At 36.1% G+C, this 20,027-nt stretch overlaps 4 protein-coding genes across 4 annotated transcripts; 1 reads left to right on the top strand and 3 right to left on the bottom strand.

Annotated features, from left to right (window-relative positions):
- Nucleotides 1–273: 273 nt before the first annotated feature.
- On the bottom strand, nt 274–1,593 carry LOC111777651 (major pollen allergen Ole e 10). The gene is made up of 4 exons (XM_023657347.1): nt 1,312–1,593; nt 691–1,119; nt 582–612; nt 274–489 (listed from the first exon to the last, which is right to left on the bottom strand). The coding sequence occupies exons 1-4, from the start codon at nt 1,379–1,381 to the stop codon at nt 351–353; spliced, it is 669 nt and encodes a 222-aa protein (XP_023513115.1). The 5' UTR covers nt 1,382–1,593; the 3' UTR covers nt 274–350.
- Nucleotides 1,594–8,213: 6,620 nt separating this feature from the next.
- On the top strand, nt 8,214–9,681 carry LOC111777073 (probable WRKY transcription factor 48). Its single transcript, XM_023656510.1, has 3 exons — nt 8,214–8,524; nt 8,607–8,747; nt 9,384–9,681. The coding sequence occupies exons 1-3, from the start codon at nt 8,214–8,216 to the stop codon at nt 9,679–9,681; spliced, it is 750 nt and encodes a 249-aa protein (XP_023512278.1).
- A 1,992-nt stretch (nt 9,682–11,673) lies between these two features.
- On the bottom strand, nt 11,674–15,653 carry LOC111777834 (probable receptor-like protein kinase At2g42960). Its single transcript, XM_023657557.1, has 8 exons — nt 14,856–15,653; nt 13,888–14,662; nt 13,699–13,803; nt 13,413–13,535; nt 13,163–13,333; nt 12,952–13,081; nt 12,270–12,479; nt 11,674–12,163 (listed from the first exon to the last, which is right to left on the bottom strand). Exons 2-8 carry the CDS (start codon nt 14,547–14,549, stop codon nt 12,041–12,043), a joined length of 1,524 nt encoding a protein of 507 aa, XP_023513325.1. The 5' UTR covers nt 14,550–14,662; nt 14,856–15,653; the 3' UTR covers nt 11,674–12,040.
- Nucleotides 15,654–17,541: 1,888 nt separating this feature from the next.
- LOC111777833 (chlorophyll a-b binding protein of LHCII type 1-like) lies at nt 17,542–18,526 on the bottom strand. The gene has a single exon (XM_023657556.1). It carries the CDS (start codon nt 18,475–18,477, stop codon nt 17,674–17,676), a length of 804 nt encoding a protein of 267 aa, XP_023513324.1. The 5' UTR covers nt 18,478–18,526; the 3' UTR covers nt 17,542–17,673.
- Between the last annotated feature and the right edge of the window lie 1,501 nt (nt 18,527–20,027).

Genomic DNA, 20,027 nt, shown 5'->3' with positions numbered 1-20,027 from the left:
ATTTATTTATTTATTTATTATTATTATTATATAAAATGGGAGGAAGAATATAGTAGTGTAAGAGTGACGTAAAGGCCCAAGAGAAGGTGAATTGACGCATTTGCCCTTCCCCTTGCGTGGTGGCGAAAAAAGATAAAAAGGTCCGATGAAGGAATATACCTGGCTTCCGCTTCGGCTTTGCTTCCGTTTGACGATTGTAGGGCCCACATAACCACGAATTTCAAATGGGCTTGTCAAAGCCCATTAAGCACACCGTTCTTGGGCCTCCAGAGATGCATCAGACTATTCTCTATAAAGATATTCCGGCCCAATATTACTTTACAAAAATCGTTGAGAAATTGCAGAAGTTTCTAGAAAGCAATAAGAAGAAGGAAGAGGGCGGAGGAGGAGTATTTGGGTGCCGACGAGGAGGTGGAGGGGCCGGAAGGAGAAGCGCCGAACACGGTGGAGCCGCTTGAATTTGTAGTGTTGAGAATCGATGAACTCGTGCTGTAAATGCAAATGCAAATAAATCCAATTTCAACTAACATTTTAATTTCATTTCAAAAATTTATTGATCAAACTGGTTGCAGAGGGCTCACCTTGTTGATGGGTACTCGCACGAGCCACTGCCTGTGACAACATTAAAAAACACAATTATTACTCACCTAACCAAAACCCTAATTATCGAAAGCGATAAAGATAGCTTACTGGGATTAGTACTGGTGATCACGGCAGTGCCTCCAAAATTACAGCTATTCGGAAGTGGGTTTTTCTGATAATAGCTATTGAAGGCGTAAGAAGCATGATCTCGAACTGAATTTGGGTTGTAGCAGCTTCCACCGGTTTGAATCGCGGAGCAATCGGCGCCGCCCATGCCGCAAGCGTAGTCCAGAGCTAGTTGCAAGACTGCCTGCGATGCGCCGAGACTGGCAATGCACCAGCTGGAGCCACCGGTGGCGGTGGTTGCAGGGGTAAAGCTTGGGGTTGTGATGGTCGGGGAGACGGAATCGGGGTTGGAAGTAGTGGGGATGTTGATTGTTGGGACGGTGGTTATTGGGGTGGTGATGTCCTTTTGATGGGTCGAAGAGGCTGCTCTGTATTTGCCCTGTTTTTGCGTGGGATCTGCGCTTGATGAACCTGGTTTCCATTTAGGGGAAAAGGGTACAAACAAAACAACAAACCCATTTTTAGGCATTCAAAATTGAAGTCGACAACATGAAAAGCATAAAAGAAAAGATCCAAGAACAGGACAGAAGAACAAGAACTACTTTAATGGATTCATTGATTGAAGAAAACATGAAAAGAAGATGAGCTTATTAGAGTTCTGACCTGGGAAAAGACAGTGAATGAAGAGGAACAGGAACAGGATTAGAGTGGTACAAGTGAAACCCCCATCCATTCGCAGAGACCCTCTCTGTTTCCTCCGCCGATGATCGGAAGGTGGTGGTGGTCGGAGTTGTAGAGGTGGGTGTCTCTGAGATTGAGACACAGAGAGACGAAGAAGAAGTGAACGCGATTTGTGAGTGGGAACTTGATGCGCCGAGCGAACATTTGAAATGACAGTAAAGATTTTATTAAATATGGGAGTGGATGGTTCCAAAGCGCAGCCAATGGAAGATAAATAAATAAATTAATTAATTAATAAAAGACTGGAAAATGGCAGATTATTTTGGAATTTATGTTGGGTATGTTGGGGTGAGGTGGCAAGTGATGTAAGCAATGATGCTGCTGATGTGGATATTTGTTGCTTTTTCTTTTTCTTCTAATCCGGGGTTAATCCAAAAAATGGTAAAAAAAGAAAAAAAGAAAAAGGAAAAAGATTAAAAAATAAAAAGTAAAAGCAAAGAAAAGGAAGGGAGGGCAAATGTTTCCGTGCATCCACCTCTTCTGAAGGCACTTCAAATCCAGCCTACTATTTTTCTAATATTTAATTTTATTTATTATGTTTTTTTTTTTTTCATATAATAATTATTAATAATATTCATGTGGAGTGTGGTTAGGGAGATGGTGACATTTTCACTTTAATTAACATATTGAAAAGTGATAAACTATGGTCATATGGTCTAAATACTTTGTCTTTATCAGATTTATCCAATTCCACCCTTTTCAATTAAATTAAAATATTCAATTAATTCCCATTTAATTATATACTCTTCCCACTTTATTAATTTCTACTCGTTTATTATTATTATTAATTATTGCTGAAATACCTACCATTTTGACCCACATAAACTCAAGTCAAATATTTTAAAATTTAATTTGAACCAGGCTTAAATTTTCAAGTGAAATTACCAATAATTCAATACAGAGAATATTTATACTCCTTACTAATAATATAAAATTAAAATAAAAATTAAAATAAAAAGGGAAAAAGGAAGTGTGAGAAGCAATATTTTGAGAAAAATAAAAGTGGGATTCCAATTTTTTTTTTCTCACTTTTGACCCATTGGGTTCAAGATTGCACTCATTTTAAAGCTGTTGAAGTTCTATTTTTTTTTTCGCATATTAATATAACCCATAAATATATTATTTATTTTTCTATTATCATATATTAAATGTGTGGGATGAAAATCCCACGTTGACTAATTTAGAGAATGATCATATAATCAACTAATATTATCTCTATTGGTATGAGGCCGTTTAAAGAAGTCCAAAATAAAGTCATGAGTGGACATTTATGATCTAATTCTTACGATAAATAGAAAGCCCACATACGATATTGGTCCAAACTATTTGTACCTTGCATTTGGGCCTCTAAGCCCATAATTTTTTTTTTTTTTTAAGTGATGTTTTCAAATAATTCTAAAAAATAACGGCCGATAAAACGAGGCATATTAACTACCGATATACCTTTTGAGATTCCGAGAGGAAAATAAAGTATTTTTTATATGGGTGTAAAAATCTCTGTCTAATAAACGGGTTTAATGTAACGAATTAAAATAGACAATATTTGATAACGTTGGGTTGGCGTTGGCAGTGACACGTCGGTTGGACTGGGAAGCAGCATTAATAAATGGGCCCACATGAAACGACGTGGAACAAGACTTAAGCCCAATATTCCATCCAACACCATTTCTCCCCCAATTTATATTCTTTTTGCCGCCGCACCCCTCAAAAGTACAACAATTTGCAAAAAACTCCCTACATTACACGATTATTAATTTTTAACCCTACTACATAACAGGTGATATTGACACCCTCCTAAATCATTATCACATCCAACCTAACTCATTTTTTCCACCCCTATTTTTTTTTTTTTTTAATTATAATATTATTTTAATATTTTCTAAAAATAAATTAAAAATTATAATAATAACACAGATGTCTATTCTAGATCATCGCCACACCACACTGTTCTATGTCATAAATTTAATTTGAAATTCTAAAACATTATGTGTAAAAGAGAAATGTTGACTTTTGAGGTCGTTAATATCGAAAAATAGTCAGCTGGTTGAATAAAGTGGTGTTTTGATTATCAAACTTTATATTATTTAATTAATTATGAATTGTTATAAGGTTCTGACATGAAATATAATGTCTTGGGGTCACACCCATCAACACATTTAAATTATAAAGATTCCTTTGGTGTATTAAAAATTAAAAACAAAAATAAAAAACCCCACTTTAGTGGTTGGAGGCTGTTTTTCTTTGGAAGACTGCATCTCTTTGACTTTGAAATTTCCACTCACATTAATATATATATTTAATTATGTTATTATTATTCTTATTATTTATCCTTAAACATTCAAAATATTCCCTTAAAAATATGAATTAAATTAAAATTAAGAGACCTAACTTATAACTGCCCCCGATTGACTAAAATTGTGGCAAGANGGGAAAAGGGTACAAACAAAACAACAAACCCATTTTTAGGCATTCAAAATTGAAGTCGACAACATGAAAAGCATAAAAGAAAAGATCCAAGAACAGGACAGAAGAACAAGAACTACTTTAATGGATTCATTGATTGAAGAAAACATGAAAAGAAGATGAGCTTATTAGAGTTCTGACCTGGGAAAAGACAGTGAATGAAGAGGAACAGGAACAGGATTAGAGTGGTACAAGTGAAACCCCCATCCATTCGCAGAGACCCTCTCTGTTTCCTCCGCCGATGATCGGAAGGTGGTGGTGGTCGGAGTTGTAGAGGTGGGTGTCTCTGAGATTGAGACACAGAGAGACGAAGAAGAAGTGAACGCGATTTGTGAGTGGGAACTTGATGCGCCGAGCGAACATTTGAAATGACAGTAAAGATTTTATTAAATATGGGAGTGGATGGTTCCAAAGCGCAGCCAATGGAAGATAAATAAATAAATTAATTAATTAATAAAAGACTGGAAAATGGCAGATTATTTTGGAATTTATGTTGGGTATGTTGGGGTGAGGTGGCAAGTGATGTAAGCAATGATGCTGCTGATGTGGATATTTGTTGCTTTTTCTTTTTCTTCTAATCCGGGGTTAATCCAAAAAATGGTAAAAAAAGAAAAAAAGAAAAAGGAAAAAGATTAAAAAATAAAAAGTAAAAGCAAAGAAAAGGAAGGGAGGGCAAATGTTTCCGTGCATCCACCTCTTCTGAAGGCACTTCAAATCCAGCCTACTATTTTTCTAATATTTAATTTTATTTATTATGTTTTTTTTTTTTTCATATAATAATTATTAATAATATTCATGTGGAGTGTGGTTAGGGAGATGGTGACATTTTCACTTTAATTAACATATTGAAAAGTGATAAACTATGGTCATATGGTCTAAATACTTTGTCTTTATCAGATTTATCCAATTCCACCCTTTTCAATTAAATTAAAATATTCAATTAATTCCCATTTAATTATATACTCTTCCCACTTTATTAATTTCTACTCGTTTATTATTATTATTAATTATTGCTGAAATACCTACCATTTTGACCCACATAAACTCAAGTCAAATATTTTAAAATTTAATTTGAACCAGGCTTAAATTTTCAAGTGAAATTACCAATAATTCAATACAGAGAATATTTATACTCCTTACTAATAATATAAAATTAAAATAAAAATTAAAATAAAAAGGGAAAAAGGAAGTGTGAGAAGCAATATTTTGAGAAAAATAAAAGTGGGATTCCAATTTTTTTTTTCTCACTTTTGACCCATTGGGTTCAAGATTGCACTCATTTTAAAGCTGTTGAAGTTCTATTTTTTTTTTCGCATATTAATATAACCCATAAATATATTATTTATTTTTCTATTATCATATATTAAATGTGTGGGATGAAAATCCCACGTTGACTAATTTAGAGAATGATCATATAATCAACTAATATTATCTCTATTGGTATGAGGCCGTTTAAAGAAGTCCAAAATAAAGTCATGAGTGGACATTTATGATCTAATTCTTACGATAAATAGAAAGCCCACATACGATATTGGTCCAAACTATTTGTACCTTGCATTTGGGCCTCTAAGCCCATAATTTTTTTTTTTTTTTAAGTGATGTTTTCAAATAATTCTAAAAAATAACGGCCGATAAAACGAGGCATATTAACTACCGATATACCTTTTGAGATTCCGAGAGGAAAATAAAGTATTTTTTATATGGGTGTAAAAATCTCTGTCTAATAAACGGGTTTAATGTAACGAATTAAAATAGACAATATTTGATAACGTTGGGTTGGCGTTGGCAGTGACACGTCGGTTGGACTGGGAAGCAGCATTAATAAATGGGCCCACATGAAACGACGTGGAACAAGACTTAAGCCCAATATTCCATCCAACACCATTTCTCCCCCAATTTATATTCTTTTTGCCGCCGCACCCCTCAAAAGTACAACAATTTGCAAAAAACTCCCTACATTACACGATTATTAATTTTTAACCCTACTACATAACAGGTGATATTGACACCCTCCTAAATCATTATCACATCCAACCTAACTCATTTTTTCCACCCCTATTTTTTTTTTTTTTTAATTATAATATTATTTTAATATTTTCTAAAAATAAATTAAAAATTATAATAATAACACAGATGTCTATTCTAGATCATCGCCACACCACACTGTTCTATGTCATAAATTTAATTTGAAATTCTAAAACATTATGTGTAAAAGAGAAATGTTGACTTTTGAGGTCGTTAATATCGAAAAATAGTCAGCTGGTTGAATAAAGTGGTGTTTTGATTATCAAACTTTATATTATTTAATTAATTATGAATTGTTATAAGGTTCTGACATGAAATATAATGTCTTGGGGTCACACCCATCAACACATTTAAATTATAAAGATTCCTTTGGTGTATTAAAAATTAAAAACAAAAATAAAAAACCCCACTTTAGTGGTTGGAGGCTGTTTTTCTTTGGAAGACTGCATCTCTTTGACTTTGAAATTTCCACTCACATTAATATATATATTTAATTATGTTATTATTATTCTTATTATTTATCCTTAAACATTCAAAATATTCCCTTAAAAATATGAATTAAATTAAAATTAAGAGACCTAACTTATAACTGCCCCCGATTGACTAAAATTGTGGCAAGAAACAACAGTTTTATTTTTATTTTTTACATATAAAAAGGAAAATAAAATTCATATTGAAATAATAAAATTGTAATTTTAAAAGTAGACAAAATTATAAGTCAATAATGTCAAGCTCTTCCCCAGCTGGGTTCATTGATTTTGTATGGTCACATGCCATGTGGGATTTTTTTTTTTTTTTTTTTTTTTTTATAATAATTATTCCATCAATATCAATCAGATTGGACACATTATTATTATTATTATATATGATTCTTTCATTATATTTCATGATGATCATTCTACCGTCTCAAACCTCTCCCTAATAAAACTACGAGACTGATAGTGAAATGAAACGATCCAAAGTGGCTAACAGTGAACTTTGGTTGTTACAAATGGTATGAGAGCTAGACATTGGGCAGTGTGTCAGTGAGGACGTTAGACCCTCAAAGAGTATGGATTGTGAGATCCTACGTCGGTTGGAGAGGGGAATTAAGCATTATTTATAAGGGTGTGGAAATCTCTCCTTAATATACTCGTTTTTAAACCATGAGGTTTGACGGTGACACGTGATGGGCCAAAGCGAATAATATCTACTAGTAGTGGGCTTGGACTATTACAGTTTTACTCGTATACTCGTTAGATTTTAGCGTGTTGCATTACATTTGAGATAGGGTCGATATCATTTCATCGCTTCAATTGCATATGAGGCGGGTTTTGCATGTCATATCAAAATTTGGTCTTATTTTATAGTACACAATTCTTTAATCATTTCATTGCCTTAAATGAATGCCGTTGTAAGAGTGAAAAGATGTATAGTGCACGCACCATGCACCATTTTCATAACTTTTCTTCCCTTTCCTTTATGTTTTTTCGTAAAATAATTATACTTATTAACTATAACGGCCTTGATCTAAGCTACAAAGTCCGTTGAGTTGTTCCCGTGTGTGAGATTCCACATGGGTTGCAAATGAGAACGAAACATTCTTCTATATGGGTGTGGAAACCTCTCCCTAGCACGTTTTAAAACCCTTGAAAGGTAGTCCGAAAGGAAGAATCCAAAAAGGACAATATCTGTTAACTTGAGCTGTTACATCTTGGACAAACATTATCTACGACACGCTTACATACATGAACTCAAGAACGAAAAAACAAAAAAAAAAAAGGTAATAGAGTTGCAGGCCTAAAGATTCACAAATGATGAAATTGGATCATAGTCCAATTCATAAGCGTGACAGAGGAACAGTTAGAATTATTAATTTCGTATATTCTATAGTTTACAAACCATATACTTCAAAATAATAATAATAATAATAATAAATTAAATTATTTATTATTTTTCTTGAAAAATAAGTTAACTTAAAAAAGAAACAAAGAAAGAATCTCATGGACGTCTTCCTGCATTATAGGTAAATGACACAGTGAAATGTCAGTGACACATCTCTGCCTAACTCTCATAATTTAGTATTGTAAAAACCACAAATTTTTGACCTCTAAACCATATTCTTATATCGATTACGACTTATCTTAAAATCTTCCACTTAATTAGCCAAATATCGGTGGTCATCGTGACGATATTTAATGTATAGATAGATATTTAAAAAAAAAAAATAATTTTATGAAAATTTAAGGTAAAGTTCACTTTTTTACATACACCCAAAAGAAAGAAAGAAGAAGCAAATTGAGGGTTATCTTTGTAGCTTCTATTCCCACAGCTCTTCTGGTTCCTTTGTTTTTTCAATGTCAAATAATGAAGATCATGAGAAGGATCCTTATTACCCAAATTTTGAAGCTTTTGATCCTTCTAATGTGGGGTTTTACTCTGATTTCTTATATGACTACAACAACTTCCTCTCTACCGACATCGACATATCGTGCTCGTCATCGGAAGCTATTTCTCCAATCAATGATGCTTTGAAGAAGTCGTTGGGTCTCGGAGAGTCGGTGGCGATCGGCGAGCATCCATCAACGCCGAATTCCTCGACTACGTGTTCATCGGTCGAGGCCGCCGCCGGTGGTAGCGATTCAGCCAAGAGTGGGGAGGTGAAATTGTAGGTGTTTGATTATATGGGTTTTTTTTTTTTTTGGTTGAATTGCTACTAGGGTTTGGTTTGATTGAATTGAATTGAACAGGGATGGACGAAAAAAGAAGGAGAAAAGAGAAAAAGGGCCAAGATTTGCGTTCTTGACCAAATCTGAAATTGATAACCTTGAAGATGGGTATAGATGGAGAAAATATGGGCAAAAAGCTGTCAAAAACAGCCCTTTTCCAAGGTTTTTCTCTCAAATTTCTTCACTTTTTTACCTCAACCCCCAATTAGGGTAAAAGGGTTTCTTAAAGTTCTAATCTTTGGTAAATATATCACTTAGATCTCTATGTTTCTATCCCATTTTTGTACAAAATTAGTGTAAAAAAACCAAATCTCGTGGTAAATTTTTATGGTTTGATTTCATAACCCTAAAAATGTTTGTATTTTGTAGTTTCATGATTCATTTGTGTTCTATTTTAATCTCTAAACTTTTGAAATGCTTAGTTTTTTTTTTTGGCGTGGAAAGGCCTTTTCCAATGTTTTTCTCTCAAATTTCTTCACTTTTTTACCTCAAACCCCCATTAGGGTAAAAGGGTTTCTTAAAGTTCTAATCTTTGGTAAATATATCTCTTAGATCTCTATGTTTCTATCCCATTTTTGTACAAAATTAATGTAAAAAAACCAAATCTCATGGTAAATTTTCATGGTTTGATTTCATAACCCTAAAAATGTTTGTCTTTTGTAGTTTTTTGTGTTCTATTTTAATCTCTAAACTTTTGAAATGCTTCGTTTTTTTAATTTCCGTCGAAAGGGTTTGTGATTCTTCTAATTCCGATATGATCTAAATCGAATTTGAACTCGGATTTTCGTGGGGTTGCAGAAGTTATTATAAATGCACGAGTCAAAATTGCAGTGTGAAAAAGAGAGTAGAAAGATCATCAGAAGATCCATGTTTTGTTGTAACAACGTACGAAGGGAAACATAACCACTACTGTCCGATTACACTTCGAGGGCACAATGTGGCCGGAGTTTATCCGCCGTCGGCTTCACCGTCGTTGATTCCGGCGAGAATCTTGTCCGGCGAGTTCTATGGAGGGGTGGATGTGCAGCAACAATACTACGAGGTTCCTGGGTATGGGGTGCTGGAAGATCTGGTAAATCCAAAGCAAAACCCATGAGATTATTATTAATTTCTTGAAATATTTATGAGTTTATAAGCTTAGTGTATTACACCTAATACTCTTTAATTTATGAACTGAGTGAAGAACTATATATTATTTTTATTTTTATTTATTTATTTATTTATTTATTTTTATTATTATTTGTGATTATATATCATGCATGAGCAATGGGAAAGGGTTGAGTAATTATTTGGATTAATTAAAAAAAAAAAAAAACTAAAAATATCAAACCTTGTAGTAAAGCCCACTGTTAGGTAGGTGGGTGGATTAGTTTTTCATTTTTATTTTATTTTAGTAACATATCTTTTTGAATTGAAAATTAGGGTTTTTACGAGAAATGTCTACTTTATCCGCAGGAATCTATCTCGGAGATTCCTCGTCTAGACGGGAAATGAGAGAGATTGTGGGAAATATTTGTTCTAATTAGATAAATGGGGCTAGAGACGTAATTATATTCTTCGTCCCAGTCTCAGTTCTGCTTAATATAAATATATTTGAATATATTATTAACTATTATATTGAAAAATGAAAACTTTAAAATAACTATTTTTAAAGAATAATGATCGGAATCTTTCCCGTGATCCCCACAAAAATAAATGGAGAATTTAGTGGGAATTGGAAAAAAAAATAGGCGGCCGAGATGGGATGGGAAAGTCAAGTTTTCTCGTCCTTGCACCTGCGCCATGGATATCTCTAGTTTTTACTTGTATATAAGATAGCTTCGTATATCATTAATTGATGTCGATGAGACGTGATTGTTCGAGTTAACGTAGGTGCACGTCGGATTTGTGCATCTATACGTATATAGGAGATGCATATATAAAAAAAATAAAAGTAAAAATTTGGAAGAATTTAATTTTTATATGGAAATAATAAGTGAGAGTATTAAATATTTAGTATTGAGAAGTAAAAGAAATGATAGCATATGGTAAACAGAAAATAGATAATAATGAAATCATAAATGGGATATTAAAATTTGAATTAATTTGATTTGAATTTCATAATTGAATAAAGTAGAAGCATGTTGATTAAATGTTGACTAAGCTAATCACAAACCAACAACCGTTGGATTAATTCGACAGCAAAAAGAACAAAAAAGTCAAAGTTTGGACAGCTTGGAATTCAAACATTGGTCACTGGCCGATTCTGCAACACATATTTTTGTGAATCCCAAGATTTATTTTTGTTTCTTTTCAATCTTTCCATTATACTTCAATTCATAATAATTATAACGAGTTGCAATTTTAATATAACATTAAAAAATAAACGAGAAGTATATGAATGAACCGAAGTCATATTCCAATGAGAGCGATTCTAAGGATAAGATGAAGAGAGGCTCAAAGGAAATGAAAGTTACTACCAATACCAACAAAGTGCACTTTACTTTTCAGTAACTCTAGTATAGGACTTTATGGTTAAGCGTGCTTTACTTGAAGCAATTTTATGTTGGGTGACCTACTAAATTTTTTCATGAAATATATGTGAAAGAGGACAAAACATGATAGATGGACTCGTGTTGTTATGTGGGGATAGACTTCACTCTTATGAAGAGAGGAAGGAACGTAGGTAACCATTTTGCAGGTAGAAGATGTAAGAGAATGTCGAAGTCATCAGGTGTCAAATCTGGATATTGAATTCTGGACATGGGTCGTTACAAGGAGGGGATAGACTTCACTCCTACGAAGGGAGGAAGAAACCTGGACATGGGGTCGTTATAAGGAGGGGATAGATCTTGGACATGGGGTCGTTATAAGCAGGGGATAGATCTTGGACATGGGTTGTTACAAGGAGAAGATAGATCCTGGACATGGGTCGTTACAAGGAGGGTATAGAGTTCACTTCTACGAAGAGAGGAAGAAACATAGGTACCCTAACCAATGGCAAATGGAGACTTTTCGTTTCTTGCTTTTGATTCCCAATGATGCTCAACAAAGGCATGACCTCACTTTCTTCGTCTCCGAAAGTCATGACCTCGTGCCAACGAAGATCTATCGATGCTTATGGACATCAATCGTTGTATAATGATATTCGAAACACGGGGAACGGACAAAGAAAACCTTAAGGAGTTGAGTAAGGGTGAGCATGCAGAGAACAATGCCCAAAAAGGAGAAAAAGAAATTACAATGATGTAAAAGTAAAGAGAAGGCAGGTCGGGCATGGCCATGTCCGGTGGTCCTTCAGACAAGCCTGTACAATCTCTTTCAACCCCTTCTTCTCTCTGTCCCTCTCAGACCCCTTTTGTCTTGTCTTCCGCCCTCCTCTCCCCTTTACACCACTCTTCACAACAAACACCAGAACCTCCACACCACCATCAATTCAAACTTCTCTTTACAAATATAATTTACTATGCTCAGTTCTATCCATGGTTTCTCTCTGATTTATGGCTCTCCGATGGCCCACCCGTCGCCTCTGAACCTGATATTTCTTTCATCGACTCGATCTCCAAGCTTATTGATCGGCTTTTTCGGTTCCTTCTATCCTGCACAGTTACATGTAAAATATGAACTTTTCCAACAAAAATCCTAACATCACTGAAATTCTTGAAGTCTACACAAATGACACTTTGATATTGAGTTTGATGATACCTCGTGCAGTGGAAATTCGTCGGCTTCGAGCATTCGTACAACTTGACTCATCTTGGGTCTCTTGATTGATTCTGGATCGATACACCGAAGTGCGACAAGAAGGGCACGTTTTAAAGCACGAGTTGTTGGCTTGGTCTCAAGGTTCATGTCCACAACTTCCTCTGCTCTCCTTGTTGCTACCATCATCTTTAGCCACTCGACGAGATTAACCTAACAAAGACGCCATTCACAATGTTCTTCAACAAGCGATTGATATTTTACGATCAAATGGTGGTAGCTATTGTTAAACCAGGTAAAATACTTTATGAAATGAGTGGGATAGCAAAAAATATAGCCAGAAAAGCTACTTCGATTAGAACTAGAGATCAACCGAAAAGCAAGGATATGGGCTCGTAAAAATGATGAAGGTGGGTATAAGGGTGCGAGACAAGTCTCAAACAAACCGAGTGATTACGCATTGACAAGGACATGTACAACTAATCAAGTTAGGATATAGTAAAAACATGTAACAACCAACTGCTAGCAGATATTGTTCTCTTTGAGCTTTCCCTTTCGAGGTTTCCCTCAATGTTTTTAAAACGCATCTACTAGGGAAAGGTTTCCACACCCTTATAAAAAATGTTCCGTTCTCCTCTCCAACCGATGTGAGATCTCACAAAACAGATCAAATAATAATAGATACCTCATTAGAAGGACGAGCATAGTCCACAGGGTCCCTCCCGGTAATTGCTTCTAGCAGGAGAACGCCAAAGCTATAAATGTCACTCTTTTCATTCAACAAGCCCGTATTTGCATATTCTGGTGCCACATACCTAAGATTTAAAAAACACGAACTCTATTAGGAATCGTCGTTTCAGATGGTACAATCGAATGAAACAAACTATCAGTCATACCCAAATGTTCCCATAACTCTAGTTGTGATGTGACTCTCTCCAGAGCCCAAGAGTTTGGCCAATCCAAAATCAGAAACTTTGGCATTGAACTCATCATCAATCAAAATGTTGCTCGATTTGATATCTCTATGAACAACTTTCGGCTCGATTGCTTCGTGTAAATAGGCAAGCCTGCACAAAGTTAATATATTTGCATCTCAGCACTTTAGAAGAAATCAACTCGAAACTCCGCTCTCGTTTGAAGACTTACGCCTTAGCCGTGCCAAGAAGCACCCTCATGCGAGCCTCCCAAGTAAACGTGCCGTGTTGGCTCATGGCTCCGTGTAGCCACTGTTCTAGATTACCATTGTTCACATACTCATATACTAGCATCCTACATGAATATAACAGGTAAAGACAAGTTCTAGCAGCCTTTTCAGAGAAACAATCAAATTTCAGAAAACATAGACAAAATGGAACGTTAAAATACGACTCGTGAAAGCAACTTTATGAGACCGAAAAAGGGTTCATAAAGTTGATGATGAATTCTTTGGTACCTATGAACTCCTTCTATGCAATAACCGAGCAGTCGGACGAGATTCTTATGTCGAACATGGCCAATAGCTTCCACTTCAACTCTAAATTCTTTCTCAGCCTGACCCCTAAATGCATTTCAAATCATAAAGACGTTTTCCGAAAACACTACCTTAGAAAACAACACGGTTCGATGACCAGTAAATCCTTACAGATTATTGAGAAGTTTTTTCACTGCAACCTCAGTGCCATTGATGAGTCTGCCCTTATACACAACTCCATATCCTCCTTCCCCAAGAATATTCTCAGTCGAAAAACGATTCGTAGCAAGCTCTAGATCCCTGAGAGTGAACCAGTGACCCCACCCAAGATGCGAAATTTCTGGCAAGCCAACGAGAGGAGACGGTGGCACAATTCCTCCATATCCACCATGCGACCTCGAAGCCTGCTTCCGAGCATTTCCAGAGCTTCCTTCTTCCCCAGATTGTGAATTGCCAAGTTTTTCGTGTTGATAAGTGGAACTACATTGGCTATTGTTATCAGGTTCACTCGATTTCGTGACAGCCATAACTTCAGAATGTTCAAGATTTCTTTTGACATCAACAGAAAGAAGCCTATTTTCAGGGTGATCATTGGGAATTTGAGTCCCAACCTGATCTATCCTGATATCTTTTGAAAAATTAGGTATCTGGGAAATGGGGAGCTTGTCCATGGATCTTTTAGATTTTTTTCGAAACAGGATCCAGATGGATAACAAACCAAGAATCAAAACTATGAATGCACCAATGCAAATGCATATCAAAACCCACAATGACAAGCCCCAAAATGAAGTCTTCTTAGATAAATGATCATTCAACGAGTTCCCGGACGCCATTACCGATGGATTGTATGCTAAAACACCAAAGGGAACTTCAAGTTCAACCTCCTCCTAACAAGTTTCAACACATCCCCATCTGGAAATTCATGTATGAGTTAAGAATTAAGAACCTAGCAATAGAGAAACGACCATACATCAGTACTTTCTTTATACATTTCAAAAGTAAACTAAGAACATCATTTCCTTGAACATAGCTATATGTCATCAGTTGTATAGCAAAGAGAACTAAGCAGAAAATGAAACAAAATCCCATTTGGGGAAACCTAATTTCTGAAACAACGAAACAAGAGAGGAGGGATTTACCTTATGGACCCAGATTTGGGTGTTCCTCCATGACCCAGAAAGGGAAGCAAAGGGAATCGTGTTGAGGCAATGGAGAGGCGGAAAGCATGGGGGGATATGCCAAAATGTTGTCTGAAAGAACTGAAACCCAACAAGAAATCCAGAGCCCCAAAAAGAGAGAGCAGAAAAGGAGTAATGAAGAAGTAGGGATAGTGGGGCAATAGAAGATGGAAGAGGAGGAGGAGGAGGAGGAGAAGAGGAGACAAAAACAAAAATGTTTGGAGAGGATTGAATAAGATAATTGGAGAGGATTTTAAAGGGTCAGAAAAGAAGAGGTGGATGAAAATGGTTGGTGGGTATTGTAAGGCAAAGCGTCAAGTACAAAGGGTCCTCTCTGCAAGCTGGAAAGGAAGCTTGGTTTGCAATAGAGGAAACCATAGAGACAAAAAACAGTAAAGGAAACGCAAAAGAAGAAGAAGAACAACAACAAGAACACGAAGAACACGAAGAACAAGAGAAGAAAAGTAAAGTGAGAGTCAAAAACTAATCAAACCCAGATATTGAAATGCGATTTCAATTCAATCCCAACTCCCCAAACGCCAAATTCAAAGCCCTTAAACCGGGTTCGAATCGGATCTTCGCTGAAAAGCTAAATGGGTATCCATCGAACACCGTTGAGATGAGGGCAGTGGGATGATCTTCATCGTTGATGGGTCTAATTGGACAACTGGCTTGTAATGATTTGGAGGAAAAGGAAAAGGCATCACCAAAAAAAAAACAGTGAAAGTAAAAGAAACGGAGTCTGGAAGAAGCGAATTAATACGCTCATCACCAACAAAACAAACAAACAAACAAACAATCAAAATTAAAATTTCTTCCTTTTATATTTAATTCCATCTTAGGGGATGAACTGTTCATTCACACGCAGAATTTGATGATATGGGTTGAATTCAAAAGAACAGTGGGAATTAATTTGTAAGGAAAATGAAGGGAAATTTTGGGTCAACTCAAGCTGTTTTGGAATGGGAATTGATTTTAATTTTGTTTTTGCATTATTGTTTGTAGATTTTCAAACTATAAATTAAAATAATAATAATAATAATAATGAACAGTCGATCATCAATTATAGCGGCAATTAAAGGGAAGCCGGCGTGAGAATTGGAATGGACTCAAACCTTTTGACGAACTCCTTTCTTATTTTCTTTGTCAATGTCTATTCATATCATAATAACTATGTAATGACGACGTGTCGTTTCAATCAGACTGCTACATGATGAATAATCGACATGCCGACTCTGCCAACACTATCACTGCACTCCCCCAACTCTCACCCTTTTTCTCTTTCTTTTCGTCCTTTCTTTCTTATTTTGACTTCTAAAATCTTTTATTAGTAAACACGTTTTAAAATCGTGAGGCTGATAACAATGCATTACAGATAAAAAAAAAAACAAATAATATATTTTTAAAAATCGTGGTGCGAGACACTGGTCGGAATAGGACTAAACCCTTTTCATAGTAGACGCGTTTAAAAATCGTGAGATTGATAGTAATACGTAATGGGTCAAAGTATAAAATATCTACTAGCGATAGACTTGAGCTATTATAAAAGTATGTACTCTCGACAAAAATATCAAGAGGTTGAATACTCTACTTCACTGAACTAAAAAAATTTCATTAATTTTAAAATTTTGATTCGTAACATTTTAGTTTTTATTTTCTTGTTTCTAACAAATTTAATAAAAATAACTTTTTTTTTAAGATAAGATAAGAATTAATTTGGCCTAAGGTCATCGATTAATATTTTAAATAGTTATAAACAAAAACGTATAGACTAAATTATTTATTGGATGAAAAGTTGACCTATTAATTTATTATATATAATATAGATAGTGGGTTAGTTGTCAAACTATAACGTCGACCCACTTTTAATTCGATAATGCCCTTACGGTCCCCTCTAATTTAAAGACAAAAATATTTTTAAACGTTGCAAGATTTAAAAAATGGTTCGATTAGGTATTAAAGGAACCGCGAATATTTGGTTTCATCTCGAGTTCCTTGAAACTTACTCCTCATTTTTCAACAAATTTGAGGTCGTTCATCGCTTGAATCTACTTTAAAAATTATTAACATTTTATTAAGACGCCTTGAATTAAAATTTTCTTTTTTGATTTAGTTATAATTTGGTTACTCTATTCATTTTTTTTTTCATCATTATAGCTTATACTATTGAGATGCATTGACGAGTGCAACGAGCTAGCAATCGAAGAGTGACAAAGACAAACAAACGAGATGAGAAAGAGGAAAATGAGAGCGTATTTTAAGTTTCGAAGGTAAAATTTAGGAGTTTTGAATTTGATATATGAGAACAGGGAAACGAGTTCCTTAAAGTAAAGGTGTGAGTTGACACATTGGTTGGAGAGGGGAACAAAACATTCGTTATAAGAGTGTGGAAACCTCTCTACAGTAGACATTTTTTAAATTGTGAGACTGATAGTGATATGTAACGAGCTAAAGCGGACAATATCTGGTAGCGGTGGCTAGAGTCATTACAAATGGTATTAGAGTCAGACACTGGTACTGTGAGTACCAGTGAGAACATTGAGCCTTTATTGGTTGGAGAGGGGAACGAACATTCTAAGAGTGAGGAAACCTCTCCTAGTAAATGCGACCACGAGGCAAACGACAATATGTAATTGGCTAAAGTGGACAATATCTAAATCGATAATTTATACTTTAACTACTATTTAATCTCGGCCACAAAAGACTAGTGCATTCAAAGTTGAGAATTCCATTACACGACATGAAACACAACAATAATGAACATCATATGACTGAGTCCTCACTTTCCAGGGACAAAGTTAGTGGCGTAAGACCAGGCATTGTTGTTAACAGGGTCAGCCAAATGGTCGGCCAAGTTCTCCAAAGGCCCTTTGCCGGTGACAATGGCCTGCACGAAGAAACCGAACATGGAAAACATGGCCAATCGCCCATTTTTGAGCTCCTTCACTTTAAGCTCAGCGAAGGCCTCAGGGTCATCGGCCAGCCCCAGTGGGTCAAAGCTCCCACCTGGGTAAATTGGGTCGGTGATCTCACCCAGAGGCCCACCAGCAATTCTGTAGCCCTCAACCGCACCCATCAGCACAACCTGACACGCCCAAATAGCCAAAATGCTCTGAGCGTGGACCAGGCTCGGGTTCCCCAAATAGTCGAGCCCACCTTCGCTGAAGATCTGAGACCCAGCTTTGAACCACACAGCCTCGCCAAATTTGACTCCGTTGCGAGACAGGAGCTCGGGGAAGACGCACCCCAGAGCCCCAAGCATGGCCCATCTCGAGTGGATCACTTCCAGCTCCCTGTTTTTGGCGAACGTCTCGGGGTCGGCGGAGAGCCCAGCAGTGTCCCAGCCGTAGTCGCCGGGAAATTCCCCGGTCAGATAGGACGGCGGCTCACCGGAGAATGGACCCAAGTACTTGACTCGGTCTGGACCGTACCATGGGCTTCCAGAGGAGACAGGCTTGGGTCTACCACCGGTTTTCCTCATGGTGAGGCGGGATTCGCCGAGGATGTCGGAGGCGGAGGGGGACAATTTGACGGCTTGACCGGCGAGAGACGGGGAGGAGAGGGCCATGGATGAAGCTGCCATTTTCGTGAATTGGGGAGTTGGTTGTTGGGATTTGGGTTAATTGAGGGCTTGATTTGTTCTTATAGAAGAGGTCCTTATCTGGATGAGATCTGTATCTGTATTGTGATTGGCGAAGATGAAAGTGGAAGATTTTTGTGCGATGGGCAGTGGGACATAACCTCGCAGTTGGCGGCCTCTCATCCACAAATGCCATTGTTGCTTCCTAACCCAACTCTGTTCTCCATCTCAGCCAATGGGAGAAACCCACGTACTCTCTATCTTTGATTTCATAGGACTGCGGATAAGGATAAGAATATTACAAAAATTAAATGGAATTTAGTTGAGGCTACCGTTAGCAGATATTATTGTAGGGAAAGTTTTCACGCCCTTCTAAAAAAAATGTTCCGTTCTTCTCTCCAATCGATGTTGGATCTCACAATCCATCTTCTTTGGGGTTCAGTGACCTTGCTGACACTCGTTCTCCTCTCTAATTGATGTGGATATGGCATTTCTACCCTTTGGGGTCCAGCATCCTGGCGGGCTTACACTTATTTTCCTTCTCTAATCGATGTGAGATCTCACAATTCACCCACCTTCGAGACTGAGCGTCCACACTTGTTCCTCTTTTTAATTGATGTGAGCTCTCAAAATCCACCCCCTTTCGAGGTCAAACGTCCTTGCAGAATCCACCGTTCAATGTCCATCCCCCCTTCGGGACCAAGCATCCTCGCTATCATATTACCTTGGTGACTTGACTCTAATACACCTCCATTCGAGGTCAAGTGTCCTCACATAAACCACCGCTCAATGTCCATCCCCATCCCCTTCTGGGCCAAGCGTCCTTGCTATTATATCACCCTCGTGACTGACTCTAATACTCTAATACTATTTGTAACCATCAAAGTCGTTTGCAGGGGGCCTTTTCTTCCGAGCTTCCCTCAAAATTAATTTAAAAAATGTTTGGTAAAGATTTCCACACCCTTCTAATTATAATTCTAATTGGGTCCCCTCTTCAATGTGGGCATTAGAAAACCATTTATCTATATTTGATGAAAGAGTTCATATTAATCTAGGAACATATTTTATAATTAAAAAAAATATATATATATATATATATATTTATGTTCGTAAAATTAAAGGATTAAAATTTGTCCAAAATTAAAAATTGTGCAATTAATTTGATTAACGGCCGTTGCTTGCTGTCGTCTAATTAATTTTGCTTTTTAATTACAACCTTGCTTTCACATGCAACGGATACTCTATCCTCTTTTGACATCATTTTATCCCCTAATAAATAATAAATAAAACAATGCAAAAAAATAATAATATAACAAATTAACCAAATTAAAGTAAGATGATATGGTTGTTTTTTTTTCTTGGGACCCATGGTAACGTTATTATTATCATTATTTTGATGAAAAGGGCAACGTATACAAAATTAATGAGAAAAATAAATATATTTTATTTGGGGTTTTGCATAGATTTCCCCACCATCTTCATATTATGTAACAGCAATTACAACAGAGTGGACAGACAATATATATATATATATATATATGGCATTGTGAGAG

The sequence above is a fragment of the Cucurbita pepo genome, chromosome LG16, assembly GCF_002806865.2.
Source record: "Cucurbita pepo subsp. pepo cultivar mu-cu-16 chromosome LG16, ASM280686v2, whole genome shotgun sequence".
NCBI classification, from domain to species: domain Eukaryota; kingdom Viridiplantae; phylum Streptophyta; class Magnoliopsida; order Cucurbitales; family Cucurbitaceae; genus Cucurbita; species Cucurbita pepo.
The sequence above is the reverse complement of the archived record's forward strand: the minus strand, read 5'-3'. Positions and strand labels throughout refer to the sequence as shown.